The 16398-nt window shown below is 37.7% G+C and overlaps 1 protein-coding gene across 1 annotated transcript in view; it reads right to left on the bottom strand.

The window, feature by feature from the left end:
• Positions 1-16398, bottom strand: part of LOC126355365 (facilitated trehalose transporter Tret1-like) — a 47337-nt gene that overhangs the window by 7882 nt on the left and 23057 nt on the right. Inside the window, exons 2-3 of the mRNA XM_050005658.1 lie at positions 15636-15895; positions 1304-1516 (exon numbers count right to left, since the gene is read on the bottom strand). Of these exons, the coding sequence (XP_049861615.1) occupies positions 1304-1516; positions 15636-15895 (473 nt within the window). The remainder of the gene's footprint in view (positions 1-1303; positions 1517-15635; positions 15896-16398) is intronic.

Below are 16398 nucleotides of genomic sequence, written 5' to 3'. Positions count from 1 at the left end.
TAAAAAGTGGTGTAAGACCGAGATATAGTCTTTCACCCCTACTGCCTACTGTTCAATCTATACACCAAAGAAGCAATGACCGAAATTAAAGAATGGTCCAAAAGAAGTATTAACATTCATGGTGAAAGATTATCAAACATAAGATTCGCTGACGGTATCCTCAGTAAAAGTGAAGAAGAATTACAGGATCTGTTGAATGGAATGTTGAGTCTAATGAGTATAGGATATGGACTGAGAATAAATCCAAGAAAGACCAAAGTCATGACAAGTAGCAGAAATGAAAACAGCGAAAAAATTACATCAGAATTGGTGATCATGAAGTAGATTAAGTCAAGGAATTCTGCTACATAGGCAACAAACTAACCCATTACGGACGCAGCGGAGATGACATAAAAAGGAGACTAGCCCCAGAAAAAAGGGCATTCCGTACCAGGAGAAGCCTACCAGTACCAAACATCGGCTTTGATATCAGGCAGAAAGTTCTAAGACGTTGGGAACACAGAAACGTACGGTAATGAAGCATGGACTATGTGAAAACCAGAGCAGAAGTGAATCGAAGAATTTGAGATGTGGTGCTACAGAAGAATATTGAAAGTAAGGTGGACTGATAACGGAAGGGATGAGGAGGTTCTGGAGAGAAGCGGCTAGGAAAGGAATATCGGCGAATAATTTCCATGGTAACAGAGGGAGCGGCAGAGAGAAAAAAGTGGAAATAGTCATTCTTGATGTTTTAATCAGCTACAATAAATCTGAACTTTGTGCTCGAGCAGAATAAAAGTGGAGTACGATTGCTCGGACGGCCTGCATGAGTTACAGATAATGCTCGTCTTTAAAGCACTGAGTGGTCAGAGCGTCGGTCTGTCACGCCAAGGGGCTGAGTTCGATTCCCGGCTGTGTCGGAGATTTTCTCCGCTCAGGGACTGGGTGTTGTTTTGTCCTCATTATCATTTCATCATCATCAGTGGAAGGCAACGGAAAACTACACCTGGAATCACTTCCCTAGACGCTCATGCGGTGGACCTCTCTGACGAGGCTTCCCCCCTGCCGTAAGGTAGAACACAATGTTTTTTTAAAGCATTTGGCAGATTTATCAAATACTAAAAGTGGGCATGAAACAATTTCCTCATCATTTTTCTACACTTCATCATACTCCATCCGATCAGGCCTTGAAGGTCTAACGGTACCGAACGACGGCCGTTGCATTGCCAGCCATAGGGGCATGTGGTCATGACACAGCCTTCTCACATACAAAGTAACAAGACATACACCTGTGATATTTGTAAGGGATACAGCTTGTGCTTACCTGTACGACGCCGACTATGATGGCACAGTCGCTGGGGTCCATGCCGCTGCCCGCAGATACAAATATGGACACAGAATAGAAGATAATGATGTTGATACCGGACAGTTGCTGGGAAAACTGTAGTCCCAAGCCGATGCCCAGGCAACGCCCTGCTGCGTGTGAGACGAACATATCCTTCAACTTCCCCTTACGCGCCCTTGCGTGGGCCACTGTCTGCAGGAAACCAAAAAATGATGATTATTAAGAAACTTATGGATTAAGATATAGATGTCGTTTCCAAGAAATCTCACATTCGTGGACAAAGTTACTATTACTACAAATTTTTAATTTAATTTCTCGTCGGTGTTCTTTTGTATGATGGGAAGTACGAGCCGTGGCTGTGGTCTGGTGGCCAAACCATACCGTTATTCATCATGAGTGATTCAAGAAAACCACGGAAGAGGGTGCTTGTTATAATAATTGATCATCACCATCAATACAAATGCCTTTTGCTAAGTGTCATTACCCGCGTAAACGCTTTGAGGTCGTAAAGCACTATTGATGACCAAACGTCAGTCTGGTAACAATTTTTTTCTTAAGTTTCTCTCCTGCTTATGATACGGATGTTCACACGGCTTGTATAAGACAATGAAAACGGTCATTTCTTTAAGAAACTATTTTACAATCGACCGAGGAAATTTTTTTTATTTCTATCAGAAATGTGATCGCTACACCCAGAGTGACGATGTCGTGATTGGTGCTCTTGGAGGGAAACGGATTACATACAGACTTGAAATTCGATATTTTTAACATAATCGTAAGCCAACAAGAACACTGCCTTTAACTTACATAAGACGCAGTTCACTTTTATCAGGGACGACATCTCTACAATGAGAGTTGACGAGTTTTTGACTAACAGAAACCAGTACAACACACGGGGATGTGACTGTTCCCGAAGGAAGTGCAAGAAGGCTGCTAAGGCTCCCAGTATACATTCGTGATTTATTTGACAGAATTACCAATACTCTCGAATGGAAATCTGACGATGCCTTCGACCACGCAAAAGTATCATCGCTGAACGCTCGAAAGGATGTAAAATTAGAAAAATTAGCCAAATTCGAGCAGAACTCGCGCACTGAGTGTTCCACACAAAATTAATTACGTCTATAGTTCGTCCTGGGAATCGAGAATATAAAGGAGTTTTGCCTGCTGTCGATATCAGTATTGGAAAGACATTAGTCCCGGGAATTCCAAGACGGCATAAAAATCTCTACAGTAGTCCGTCAGAGTAGCTCAGACATAAAAAAGAAGCTAGTATATCAGTATTGGCAAGACATTAGTAGCGGAAATTCCAAGACGGAATAAAAATCTCTACAGTAGTCCGTCAGACTAGCTCAGACATAAAAAAAGAAGCGAGCAAGAGACTTTTGTTTATACATGCACAAAGACAAAGTTTAATAATACATCTTTTATAACTTCTTACAGTTTACATTTGCATCCAGTAACGTCCATTTAATACGATTTCAGCATATGATGAATGCAATGTATCTTCAAATGGCAAAATGATATTTTTCTGTGATATAATTACAATTTAACAGGGTTCAGATTTTTTATTTTATCTGTGCTGTGAAGCCTTGCTTGTTAGCGAATGTTAAGTTTTACAGAGTGAGTTTGCGCGTTTGAAAATATGTAACATGAATGGAGGAATATTTTCATCGAATTGACTTAGTAGCTTATATTTTTAACACCGCCAAGAACCTTTAGCTTTTTGTAGTACCAAGGGACCATAGACCTTAGTATGTGACAAAAATTCCAACTTTATACGTCTACCGGTTCTTGAGAAAATGCGTTTCTAACAGTCGGACAGACAGACATAGATACACACAGACAGGCAGACAGATGTCAACCAACTTGATCCTGTAAGGGCTCCATTTTTACATATAGAGGCTCGGCCCCTAAAATGTTAATACCGTGGGCAAAATTTCCACTTTGCGTCTTTAATGTCTGCTGTTATGCTATTAAATATGATTCCCATAAAGGGAAAGTATTTGGCAGTACACGTTTCCAAGATTACAGCTAACCTTCTCGAGCCCATCACATCCTTTATGTAATTATGGTTCAAATGGCTCTAAGCACTATGGGACTTAATATCTGAGGTCATCAGTCCCCTAAACTTAGAACTACTTAAACCCAACTAACCTAAGGTCATCACACGCATCCATGCCCGAGGCAGGATTCGAACCTGCGACCATAGCAGCAGTGCGATTCCTGACTGAGGCGCCTAGAACCGCTCGGACACAGCGGACGGCTACGTAATTATGGATAATACTTACAAGTAGTATGAAATGGGACTCTTTCGTTAAAGCAGTAGCGGCGAGCGAAACGGAAGGCTTAAGTGTTTTGGGTTGGCTCTGGGAAAGTGTAGTGTGGTTGTGAAAGACGTCCAGTACGAAGCACTAGTGCGACAATTTCTAGATCACTGCTTCAGTGATTCACGCCCTCAGAAGGTAAGCATCGCAGCAGATTTCGAACGAATTCAGAGAGAAGCTGATAGGAATATAACAAACCGGCACTGCGGATGCGAAAATATAACGGATATGACAAGACAATTTAAACGGAAATATTTGCGAGAAAGTTTTACATTGTTCTTGCAAAATTTGGGGATTAGGTGTTCGAAGAAGAGGGATTGGCTGTTCTATTGTATTCACCAAATACCTCGCAGAGGGATCAAGAGGGCACTACGAGATACTATAGGCATATGGAAATTGATTTTTGGCCCATGTGAATGGATAAAGACACTGAACTATTATCTTTAATTTGAAGTTCAGTCCACCATGACCAGAACTGTGATTTTTGCGATGTATACAGAATGCCTACAATAACATTGACTGAAAACTAAAAAAAGAAAAAAATGAAAGGAGAACTAGGACTTGACGTGTGGTCGACAACAGGGTACTTATAAAGCTGTTGTTCGACCGATTCTTGAGTATTATTCAGCAACCTGGGATTATTACCAGGTAGGACTGACAGAAAAAATGAAATTGAAACTAGGACCGTTCGACGCCCTGGATACTAATAAAGCTCGTGTTCGACCGATTTTTGGTTATTGTTCATCAGTCTGTGATAATTACCAGGTATCACTGACAGAAGAGTCGGAGAAGGTCCAACGAAAAGCGGCGCTATTCGTCACGGGATAGCAGTCGGGGCGAGAGCGTTACATTCATACAGTCTTTATGGACAGCTATCCAACGATTGGACAGTGCTAAAAATACGCTCGTTCAGCTTAATTACTTACAATTTTAGCACTCATTCGTCAGATACACTCTAAATTTATTCTACCACACAGTCTGTCATCGTAAAAATTGTACTTTTTTATGGTAAGTCCTTGGGTTTTGAATCACTTCAGCATTAAATTTGTGTATTTTTTTAAAACTTTTTTACTTCTGTCAGCGTGTTCGCACATAGTGTCATCTATACTTAAGTACAGGATATTACTTAGGCACTGCCACTTATAACACAAGAGATATGATGGAATGAAAATAATCAAGAGTGGTCCAGTCTACTGCGAGAGATGAACCATGTAAAAATAGCTAAACATGAAGAAAAAAGTCAGTTAAAATTATATGTTTTTATTTCGAATGTGTTGTGATGAATAGACAATCATACTATTAAATATTTTAGTCTAAAACAATTTCTCACTTTATTATAAATATTGATTGAACCTCAGATCTCTAATTAGACGTTGATTTTATTCAAGCATTAGCCTGTTATCCTTTTACCACACCAGCTGCACTCACTTCCAGATTCGAACAGCATTCATGTGATTGTCGTCAATAGGAAACGCACTGAATCCTTGTCTTTGTTATTAGTTTCATCAAAGCTACTTTCGTAATCTTCTACAATGTCATCAGTGTTGTTGTTTTCTGTAACTGATTAACAAGTTGAGCTGTTTCAAGTATTTTTCTTTTACAGCTTTTTCGGTCTGTTTTTCTCTTCACTGTTGTTCGTTTTCTCTGTTTCCTTTCTTTTTCATCACTCTTTTTCTTTACAGTTTCACTATTTTTCTGGAATGTTTAGCATTTTATAATCAATTTTCACTTTCCCCTTAAAATTCGTTTTTTAATTAACAAAACGAACAGGCGATATTTATTCAAACAGATTTGTCGACTTAGCTCAAGATTAGAAACTTTTGAATTGGTAATCGTGAAAGTCTTACTTTTACTGGGAGTTGAGTCCGAAATTGTATCCCTGAAAGAATCTGAGTTGTGCAGATAACTCTGATTGGGATCACTAGGTCGTTTAAAAAGCATGAAATGATTGGTCTGCCTATGTGTGAGATTCTGCTTCCCCATTTGTTGGAACAGACTATGTTCCAACAGATAAGCATAGTCTGGGACTGTGGCCCTATTCAGTGGGGTTACTTCGTGTCTTTGGGCCACTCGTACCATTTTCAGCTGTAATTCATTTAGTCCACGCTCAGATTAGCAGTTTTCCAAATTGAATAGGGCTAACTTTCCTGGCTGAATTATTCGTCATTAAGAGTTTTGGAGGCGCTATATACATACCTTTTCAATTGTTTGTAAAATGAGTGGACCAGGAGTTGCGACCAGTGGGATGCTTCTCTGCAAACTCTAATGTTTCCAAACGACCTGCGTGAGATGTGTGTATTGTAGCAAGTAGTGAAAGCAACAAATCAGAAATATGAAGGTGATTTGTCCAAAGTAAAATCGGAGGTAAATTTCAATGTTACTGAGAAGTTAGAACCAATTTCTGATGATGAGGTAATTGAAGTTGAGCTCAAAAAAAAAAAAGTAGAATTAATAGAGTTATCAAATAATGAAACTGACTTCAATACTTCTGAAATTAGAACAAGTCAGAGAATGCTAGAAATGGCTATAAAATTGGTTGAAATGCCAAGTGGCAAGGTAGACGCATCAAACTGGATTCCATTACTGTTTTCAAAACTTGAATTGCATTGTAAAGAACTGAAAAATAAGACGGAATCCAGCAGTAAACAGTGTTCTTTACTACTAGATTCAGTCTTAATGTTTAGTTGTTTATTACGACCTATTCCTACCACTTTAGGATGAAATGACCTCAAAAATGAACGACTTAAATTATCATGATCTGAAAACGATCATGATATGCAAGTCAAAGCAGGGCAACAGCTAACTAAACTGCATAGTATTTTCAAAACCTAAATTAAAGTAGTTCGCAAAGTTTTCAAAGATGCAGGTGATCTCATGGAGGAACAGTGTGAGAAAGAATCGACAGTGTATCCAGGCTTTGCTCTTATCGATTTGAGGAAATAAGTAATAAAGTAAATGTGTAAGTAGGCTGTTTAGGTTTTTATGTTGGTAAAGCCACGTAGCTCTCTATATGAAAATCACTGACTGTGCTGTGTGCAATCTGTGGCTGGTTGGACTCATTGTTGGAATATTCGCTTGCGTAGTGTTGGGCAGTTGGGTGTGAACAGCACGTCGCGTTGGACAGATGGAGGTGAGCCGCCAGCACTGGTGTTTGTGGAGAGAGAGAAGCCAGAGTTTTGAGAGGTTACTATAAGCGGACGATCTGGACATGTGTCCGCCAGAAAAAGGAAATTTGTAAAGATGGTTGTCATGAAGGGAGAGATATATATCATGACTTTTGAACATTGTTAAGGTAAATACATTGTTTGTTCTTCATCAAAATCTTTCATTTGCCAACTATGCCTATCGGTAGTTAGTGCTTTCAGTAGTTAGAATCTTTTATTTAGCTGGCAGTATTGGCACCCGCTGTATTGCAGTAGTTCGAGTAACGAAGATTTTTGCGAGGTAAGTGATTCATGAAAGGTATAGGTTATTGTTAGTGAGGGCCATTCTTTTGTAGGGATTATTGAAAGTGAGATTGCGTTGCGCTAAAAATATATGTGTCAGTTTAGTGATGATCAGAATAAGTAAAGAGAAAACTATTTGAATACGTCGAGTTTTGCTCAGCTGTTTGAAAATCAAATAACGTAGAAGTTTACCAAGGGGATGTTTCAAATGCTTGTCAGAAGGATATTAAGAAAATAAAGTCTGACTGTTTGAAATTATATGAGGATTAAAGTTTTCTGACAGAGTGGATTCAGTAGAACTACAGGTAGAGGAAATACTAACATAGGAAATAGAGCAACGTCTGGTAGCTCTTGAAATACTACTGTACAGCGTGCTGTTTCAGTTGACTCCGCTTTCCTCAAATGTCGTCAGTTCTTACGTTTGGTACAGACAAACAAATTCAGCAATTAGAGTTATTCTCCAATCAGAGTTCTGGAATGATTTGGAGAATGTTTAGCCAAAGGCATGGCCAGAAAGAGAGAAAATTTCTTCCATAAGAAGTAATTTGTCAGGAGATGCTTTATGATGGTCAGCTGACGCAATGATTAGATGCAAATTTCTTTCTTAATTTTGAAGTGCATTTATTAATGAGTACTGGTCACATATCAAACAAAACGATGTTCTGAGAGAATTTTGGAGTGGTGAAAAGATTGCTACAGGTCGTGAATCAGTAAAAGAGTTCTCTAGAAAGAGGGCCTCGCGGCAGATACATCTGACAGAAAAGATGAAGCGGGAAATGATTATCATGGGACCAGTAGGTAAACTGTCTTGCTATTAGCACAAAAGAATCATTTCGCTCATACAGATAATGTGGATAGGTTCTTCGAATATCTGAAGTGAGTGGAAAGAGTAGCTGCTGTTGAGGAGCAGATACAGAATAGTAATATGTCTTCTAGCAGTCATGTAAACAACAGAAATAATGGCAGTGTACATGTGGATGTTAGAAGTATAGAGGCTTAGAACACACAATCTGATTATCGTTGTCAAGGCTGTGGTAGACGAAAATGAGATAGACAGCCACCGTGCCTTAGCAGTAATTATTACTGCGAAAAAGAAATCTAAATAATGTGCCGTTGAGACAAGGCGGAGAGCCGAACTCTACCCTATCTGATTCGGAATCGAATGAACAAAATAGGCCGCGCTTGGGAAACTATGTCCCGTCTATGAGAAAACTGGCGCTCACCAGGTGGAAAGACTTTAATGAGGAACGCGTTCAGCCTAGAATAACTCACCCATTATAAAAACCAACATCCTGGGGTAACAGTGCGTTGTGTTCTTGATAGTGACAGTGAAACAAATGCTTTGTCCCATGCATTCTTTGATTCTATTTCTCAGAAGAATGAACTAACTGTCGTGAAAGTAAGTGGTTTAAGAGTAAAAGTTGCTACTGGAAAAGTTTCTAGACCATTACAGCACGAACCTTTGATGCCGATTGGTATAGGTAAAATAATAATCATGCACGGTTTAAGTGTGTAGACTGGCACAGATCTTTTAACGACATATCAAGGAAAAATTTACTCTGATGAGAGCCACTTAATATTAACTTTACCAGATTCTCGGGTGATTACGGGGACTTTCATTGCAAACTATGTGAGTACTAATAATGAAGCATGGGAACTACCTATTAGAGTAATGAGGAGTAAGGGATATTTGCACGAAAATACTGAATTTGGTAATAATGTGCAAGATGCTAATGTGGAAGAGAACTTAATCCTGTAATAAATAGAGGCTAAAGTACAATCAACAAATCAAATTTCGGTTAGAAGAGCTTTGGACAGAAAAAGACGGCGTGACTCAATATCTTCGCCCACTAGGTTTAACATTGGTGAACTAGTGTTAGTCAAAACTAAAGAAAAAACTGAGAAAATTTCAGCGAAAACAAATAATTCTATGAGGGATGAATCTTTATATTCCTTTCAAGTTTCATTCTCTTCTTCTGTTCCCTCTATAGTAAGTAAGGAATATATGTCTTCACCTTGTACATATGCCGTTAGTTTTAGCATCTTCATAGTAAGTAATAACTTATTTCCATAAATGACTATACCCTTATGATGAGTTGCAAGAGAGTATGAGAGGTTGTCTGCAATAGTAAATTCTAAATGTTGAAATGGCAGTATGTGCACCAATGATAGAAAAATAATGGCTGAAGTAGATAAATAAAAAATGATATCCACAAAAAGGATTAGTAGCAGTAAAATACAGATACTTTCCGCTTAGAGAAGTAATTGAAGATGAAAATTTCTAGAATCTGAAACAGTAAACGCTGCATAGGTTAATAATCTTCAATTGGAAGTAAGATTGACTATAGATAAGAAAGAGTAATAAAGTGGTGCCACTAGTGGTAAGCCAAAGCGTTTCGATATTAATTAAACGAGATGGGTGGGGGTGGTATGATGATCACACCAAAATACATGTAAATAATGAGGTGAGTAAGCTTACGAAGATAACAGGGAGAAAGAAGAGTCAGAATACATGAATAAATCAAAATAGGGAGAAACAGGAGAAATGAAGTCTGTAGGATGACTTATGTAGTAAAATGGAGGGAAAATGTATGAGGAATTCCCTCACACCTCGTGGAAAGGTTGATAAATGCTTAATTTTGCTTAAGGCAGATGGTCATTTAACAGATAAAGATTGACACATACAAACAACAATACAGGTAAGCAAATGTGTTAAGAAATGCAGATGGTAGAGTAATATTATGTGTGTCAGAAACCTAAGTAATTGCTGTTAAGCAAATGACTTCCTTAGCATTTTAATCCATGCAATAATGAACCATATAAAGATAGAATATACAATGTTTACTCGATTTTCTAAGTAAAGCAACATCTAATGAAATAAATTGCAGACTATCATAAGTGCGACTATTTAAAACCAACGTTCACTAACAGAATATGATATCTACAATTTTAAGTTTTGTGATTCAAACTTAATAATGAAATAAAATGTCACTATTTCGTGAAGTAGCGTATTGCCAATAATCGTTCTGAAAAAGTTAATAATAGTTTTTCAACTAATAAATTTTAAGAAAAATTTTAAAAATTCTTTCTAGTAACTTCTCTATGTTTATTCAAATTATGGAAGGAAAAAAGAATATAGAATGTGTTTCGTTCTCATTTAGATGTAAGTTGAGAACAGAAGCTTAGGTTATGTTATATGTTTCTCACAGACCTGGAGGCATCCTTAAAGGCAGCCTACAAGGTGTATTGGAGAAGGAACACAGGAGGACACATACAAATGTGACTCGCCCCCCCCCCCCCTCCCATTCCCTTTATGAATAGAGTATCGTGAAGAACAACGTATATAGTGACTGCCCACACCCTATCTTAAATGTTTTAGTGAAAGTAGTTTGCATGGATGCACATCACAGTGCCTAAGATTGTGATTAAATGAGTAGTGAAAAGCTGTGAAAGAGTAAAATGTTTTATGTGTTTCTCCTTCAGGTAAGGCCTAAAATCTCTAAATCACAAAATTAATTTTGTAATAAGTGAAAATTTTATTTATTGTTTCTACGTTATTTCATTATATGATTAACAAAAGTCCATTATGTCATTTTTTTGTGGATTTAGTACTAAGGAAAATTTATCTAAAATCAACTTAATTTAAAAGAGGTCAGCTGTAGTAATATCACTTGTATCTAATATTTTATTTTGTTCAAAAGCACTTTTTTCACAAAAAGTAGGCGTGATGTGGCGAATGAAGCGCTGTATCATTGTGAGAGGTACAGAGGAGAGTGAGTGTGCTGCAACTTACCCCAGTTAACTACTACCAACGCCACATTGTCATTATGTTCCCGTGCATAGAGTACAAAGTATTGCGCCATAATCTGAGAGTGAAATTAAAAATTAAAATACCTCTTTCAAACATTGTGAAGTCTCAGGATAATCTAATCAATATGTTTCGCTAAATGCGTTATTTTAAGAAAAAAATAAGTGGCGCTTAATAATAAAGATAGAAGTCTAACAATTTTTTCAGAATCTAAAAATTTATGTCAGAATCACACGTTGCGAATTTCAAGTTGATCGGTTCAATATTTTGGTCACAATTGGTATTTTTACGAAAAATTGAAGACACTAAATATTAGACTCAGAAAGATAAAAATTCATACATAGTCTCAGTTTGATATAAAACCATTAAATATGTAACACCAATAAGCTACCTCTATTAGTATTCAAGTTATTCACTAAAAACTAAATTTGGGACGAAAACGTCCCTATTCATATTAGCTTAAGTATTATTTGTATTTATTAATAGAAAGTTCTAATTACAGCACTTGATTACTTTCATTAAATAATGCAGCTGTACCAAGATTCAAGACTGTTCAAAAATGGTTCAAATGGCTCTGAGCACTATGGGACTTAACATCTGAGGTCATCAGTCGCCTAGAACTTAGAACTACTTAAACATAACTAACCTAAGGACATCATACACATCCATGACCGAGGTAGGATTCGAACCTTCGACCGTAGCGTTCGCGCGGTTCCAGACTGAAGCGCCTAGAACCGCTCGACCACACGGCCTGCTTTCAACACTGTATTGTAAATAAAAATCACTACAAGGAATCTTAATGAGGCAGCTCAGAGGTCACGTTCTACTGCCAGGTCCGTTCTAAAAATTCTAGCTAGCAAAGTTTAAATGTATTCGGGCTAAAACCTTTTCAGTAACTAAAACCAGCTTCACTCCATTCACATAAAAATTAAGAAAATTGTGAACTATTAAATGACAGATATAGTAATTAATACGTTTCCGAGAAAGGGGCCATTTAGATATTCCTGCCTGTGCCAAGACAGGTTGACACCAACTGTTACGTCTGATGATCTGCTGCGCCCATATATAAATATGGCCAGAGTGGGAGTAAGAGGAGGCACATCGGACTGAGACATCAATCTGTCCGCGTCAGTTAAATGCTTGTTAGCACTGTGCCTTGCATGATGTCACAGCCGGAGAGCCGCCAGATACGTTTATGGTAAAAGTAGGAAAAGAACCCATGAGGACTGTACACCGTCCTGGATCGCTTAGATTTCACTAAAGTAACTGTTTGTATGCTGCCCTTAGTGTTGACAAAACCACGTGGTAAGTGGCGAGATTATTTCCCAATTTTAAGGCCAGCAACTAACTTTTGGTGATCAGAAGCCAGACGATAGACCATTTTACTTGTAACTTACGCAGAGGTAGCCCCTGAACTGCTAAGAGTGCTGTTTCCGATAGGACGTTATTATTATTACCAAGAATGTTATAATGTTTGTGTGTCTGAACTTTTACTGAATATATTAATCAGTTACAACTCTAAACTTTTATTTATAGTCATGCTCCCTGATCGCACTGAGTAAATAGCAAACAGGAACATTTTCTTTCAGTGAATACAACGAGTAATGCCGACTTGCAGACTGGAAATTATGGTCAGTGTGTTCTCCATCGCTTTCTGGCTGACCGCAAAAATAGTTTTCAAGCTCTTGCAAACATCGAAGATGAATGGGAATGATGATATGACATGTGAATAGTACAGGAGAAGAACGTGCTTTGTCCACGTTTTTTCCAAAAATGTGTTATGTATGCTATAAAATGCAGTATTCATTGTTGTTTAACGTTTTTAATCGACCAGTGTGATAATATGAATAGTCCACATTGTGCAACCCATTTTAAGTCAGGCATTAGCAGCGCTCTAATGTCTTTCACTACAGGGAATAAATGTGCTTTGACCAGTATTGTATATTATGTTTTAGATTCCTTGTGTATTGGTTAACGGTGTCATAGTAGGGAATAGAGAATTTTCCATTTCTGTGTATTGTTGGTACTAGTGAGATCCGTTGCTTTAGTTTCGGACATTTTGTTTATTAATGCATATGTTGGAAGTGATTTCACTTTATTCTGAATGACGAGTACTTAATTTTAGCTTGAAAGACAGGCCTTCATGTACTAACAGTGTTAGGAAAAGGAAAGTACGAGGGTGAATGTGCACCGCCATAAAGAAATTACACGTTAATTCGCAAGAATTAGGAGAAAACGACAGCTGTAAACCAAAATACTTTGAGGATGCAAGTGATGAAGAAATATCAAATTTTATAAGAAAATTTAATGGTCTGGAAGACTAGAATGAGCAATAATTGCGTCTCACAGGCTTCATTACAATACCCGAGGTTCACAGAAGGTGAACAAGGAAGGACGAAGATGAAGCACACCTTCGAGAGTATAATTTGAAGTACAACGCAAGAGCGAAATGTGACGACATTATACGATAAGTTGTTAAATGCATAAAAGCGTTCATGGCATAACAACAAAGTGATGTTTGATGCCAGTTTAGAAATATATGAAGTTGTGCAAGTTTCCTCGTGATGAAAGGTGTAAATATGGCCGTAGGCCATGGAAAATTAAGAAAGAAGTAGAAAAGGCAGTTTATGACCACACTGATCTACTTAAAGGTAGATCACGGCATTACAGCAATGAAAAGACCTAGAATTTTTACCTTCTAGAGGAACTTTCGGGGAATAAAATGTATGAAATATTCCAGGACAAATATCCAAAACTTGACCATTCATATGGAACGCTTAGAACAGTACTCAACACGAAATTTAATATAGCTATTGGTATCCAAGGAGTGGTACATACTCACCCTGTGATAAATACATTGCTGAGATGAAATTCTGAATGCAAGATTATCTGAAAATTTGGATTTATGACGTGAAAAACTAAGTCTTGATGTAAACTGCTAAGATCATCAGTGACCACATGATACACAAAGTCAAAGATGAAACATTTTATTCCAGAAACAGAAATGCTCGTTTAAGAAGCCGAAATTCTAATGATACCGAGACAAATTGAATGGACTACCTCAAAACTTTATGTTTATCAAGTACTACAGTAAGTACTAATGACATCTAGTACAAAAGGCAGTTGCCTGTTTACTTTTTCAACATTCATGAGCTTCCAAGTGCAAGTTCAGTGTTCTGTACTTGCACTTAAGGTACTGGAAGAAAAGCGCCGAATGAAGTTGTTTCCTTTCTAAATCACCTTGTAACAAAGTTATTGAGCTGGGAATTCAAACACTTTTAAGTTTTTTGTGATTCGAGTTCAGGTCAAAAGAAGAATAACTGTTCTAAGTTATCTTAATTGCCTAGTGAATGAACTAAATATTTTCCCTCTTGCGGGATCTTTTTATGTGGTACGATAAGCGTATCGGGCTAATTAACATAAAGCAAATGTTCCAGTGGATTGGGTGCGGATCATTGGTTGAAGCCCTATGTAAACCTAAACCATTTTATGCTGCGCTGGTCAGTCAGGATTTGAAAGAAAACGGAATCATTTATGAAGACAGAATATTTGAAAAAATGCTGAAAAGACTCTTTCAGAGCGGTAGTCAACACAAAAAACACAGCTCTCCTTCATTCAGTATCGTGAAAATTTATAATGGAGTTTGGATTTCATAGATGGTGAGGGGTTCACAGTGACTTCAGGAGCAGCAGACTAGAGAATATGAGTACATAACGTGTTTACAGCGGTAAAATTTGAAAATATTATAAAATATTGTTTAGAATATTTTTTATAATAATAGTAATAATCATTTGTCTTTACAGGTCCTCTAACAATATCGAAAGAAAAGCGTCAGGACCTCGAGATTTTGAAGGAATATTAAGGACAAGAGGAAGAGAGTTTTACACAAACCTCTTACACTAGGCTTACAATTACATATAGGGACAAAGTGATATTATACTTAATTCTCATTACCACTTTATCACATGACGTTAAAACAGCAAAGACAAATTATTTAAAAAGAAACATCGTATTGCATTACAAAATATTCTTACACCTAATGTTTAAGGAAAGTAGACTTTTACTTGCAATATCTTCTTTTCTGCTATATACAAGTAGCACATTCGTCTTTTATTAGGCATGACTTTACTTTAAGCAATACGCCAATAAAACTACTATTTTAATATTTAAGTTATCAGTTTGTATTAACTTTAATGCATATAATCACCCTTCCAAACAACTTAATTTAATCCATTAGTGCCCGTGAATTCCTCTTTCAACCTTTGCTATTTCTGTCTTGAAAAACTTGTTCATGTAGGCAAAGCACAGCCTTTTTCTGTGCTCTTGATCTGTTACAAAATTAATGAATACCTTTTATGTTTCTAGAGAGAGCTACAGAAGGTAAAACCTGTAGGGGAGACAGAGATTGGAATATATCAAACTGAGGACTGCAGGTGTTAATTGATATAGGGAGATGAAAAAGCTGGTACAGCAGAGGAAGTCGTAGAACCAGCAGCAAACGAGTCACAAGACTGACAAAGATAAAACCGTAAGGTACTATCTGCGACGAAAATATGCTGTTCATATGGAGACGGAACTTTGGGCTAGCTCGAGCAATTCATTGGAATGCAACAAAGTTGACCAGAATATTGTGATAAGGCCATGAGAGCCTACATTTTACTAACGTGAACGGTTAACATGAAACACAGTGGGGATGATCCGTTACATAGTACGGTGGAAAGTCTGCTTACCTCGGTCATCTCAGCGAGGTCAGCAGTGATATCGGCGTTGGCGCCACCACGCAGCCACCGCAGCGCCACCGTCGCGTTCTCCGTCTTGTCCTGGCTCAGCAGGAATATCGGAGACTCCGGCACGAAGAAGAACAGCACGAAGAATATGATGGGCGGGATGGAGCACAGCAGCGACAGCCACATCAGGTTCGACCATTTACCCACCACGTAAACGTACAGGATGCCTGCAGGTGGTCCAAAACATGTAGCCCTCCACCCATCTTCATCAGAATACCACGCTTATCTTATTATAAGCTCTAGAAGGCCACAGCTTTAGTTTTACCTACATAATACCACTTTTCCTACGGAGGAACGATATTACTTTCAGAAATGTCTGTTGGTTTTGTTTACCTTACTGTGAGAGGACTTGTTAAAGAATGGAGAGGCCATATACCAATTATGATTTCTGCCTTATTGCATTGGTATTCCTGCAAAAAATGTTTTCTCTTCTATACGTGGGTGTTCATCTATGGTACTATGTCGTTTCAAAACATTATTTGACGCAGTTGCCAAAAATTTCAAAAAGTTGTTGAGCAGTAGGGCCTAAATATAAAACTTTGACACGATGCTCTAATAAGCATGCGGAAGAACATCGACCTCTCTCTCTCTCTCTCTCTCTCTCTATATATATATATATATATATATATATATATATATATATATATATATATATATATATATACATTGGACATGTGTCCGGAAACGCTTACTTTCCATGTTAGAG

The sequence above is a fragment of the Schistocerca gregaria genome, chromosome 3, assembly GCF_023897955.1.
Source record: "Schistocerca gregaria isolate iqSchGreg1 chromosome 3, iqSchGreg1.2, whole genome shotgun sequence".
Classification (NCBI taxonomy): Eukaryota; Metazoa; Arthropoda; class Insecta; order Orthoptera; family Acrididae; genus Schistocerca; species Schistocerca gregaria.
This window is presented reverse-complemented; position numbering and strand designations above follow the sequence as displayed.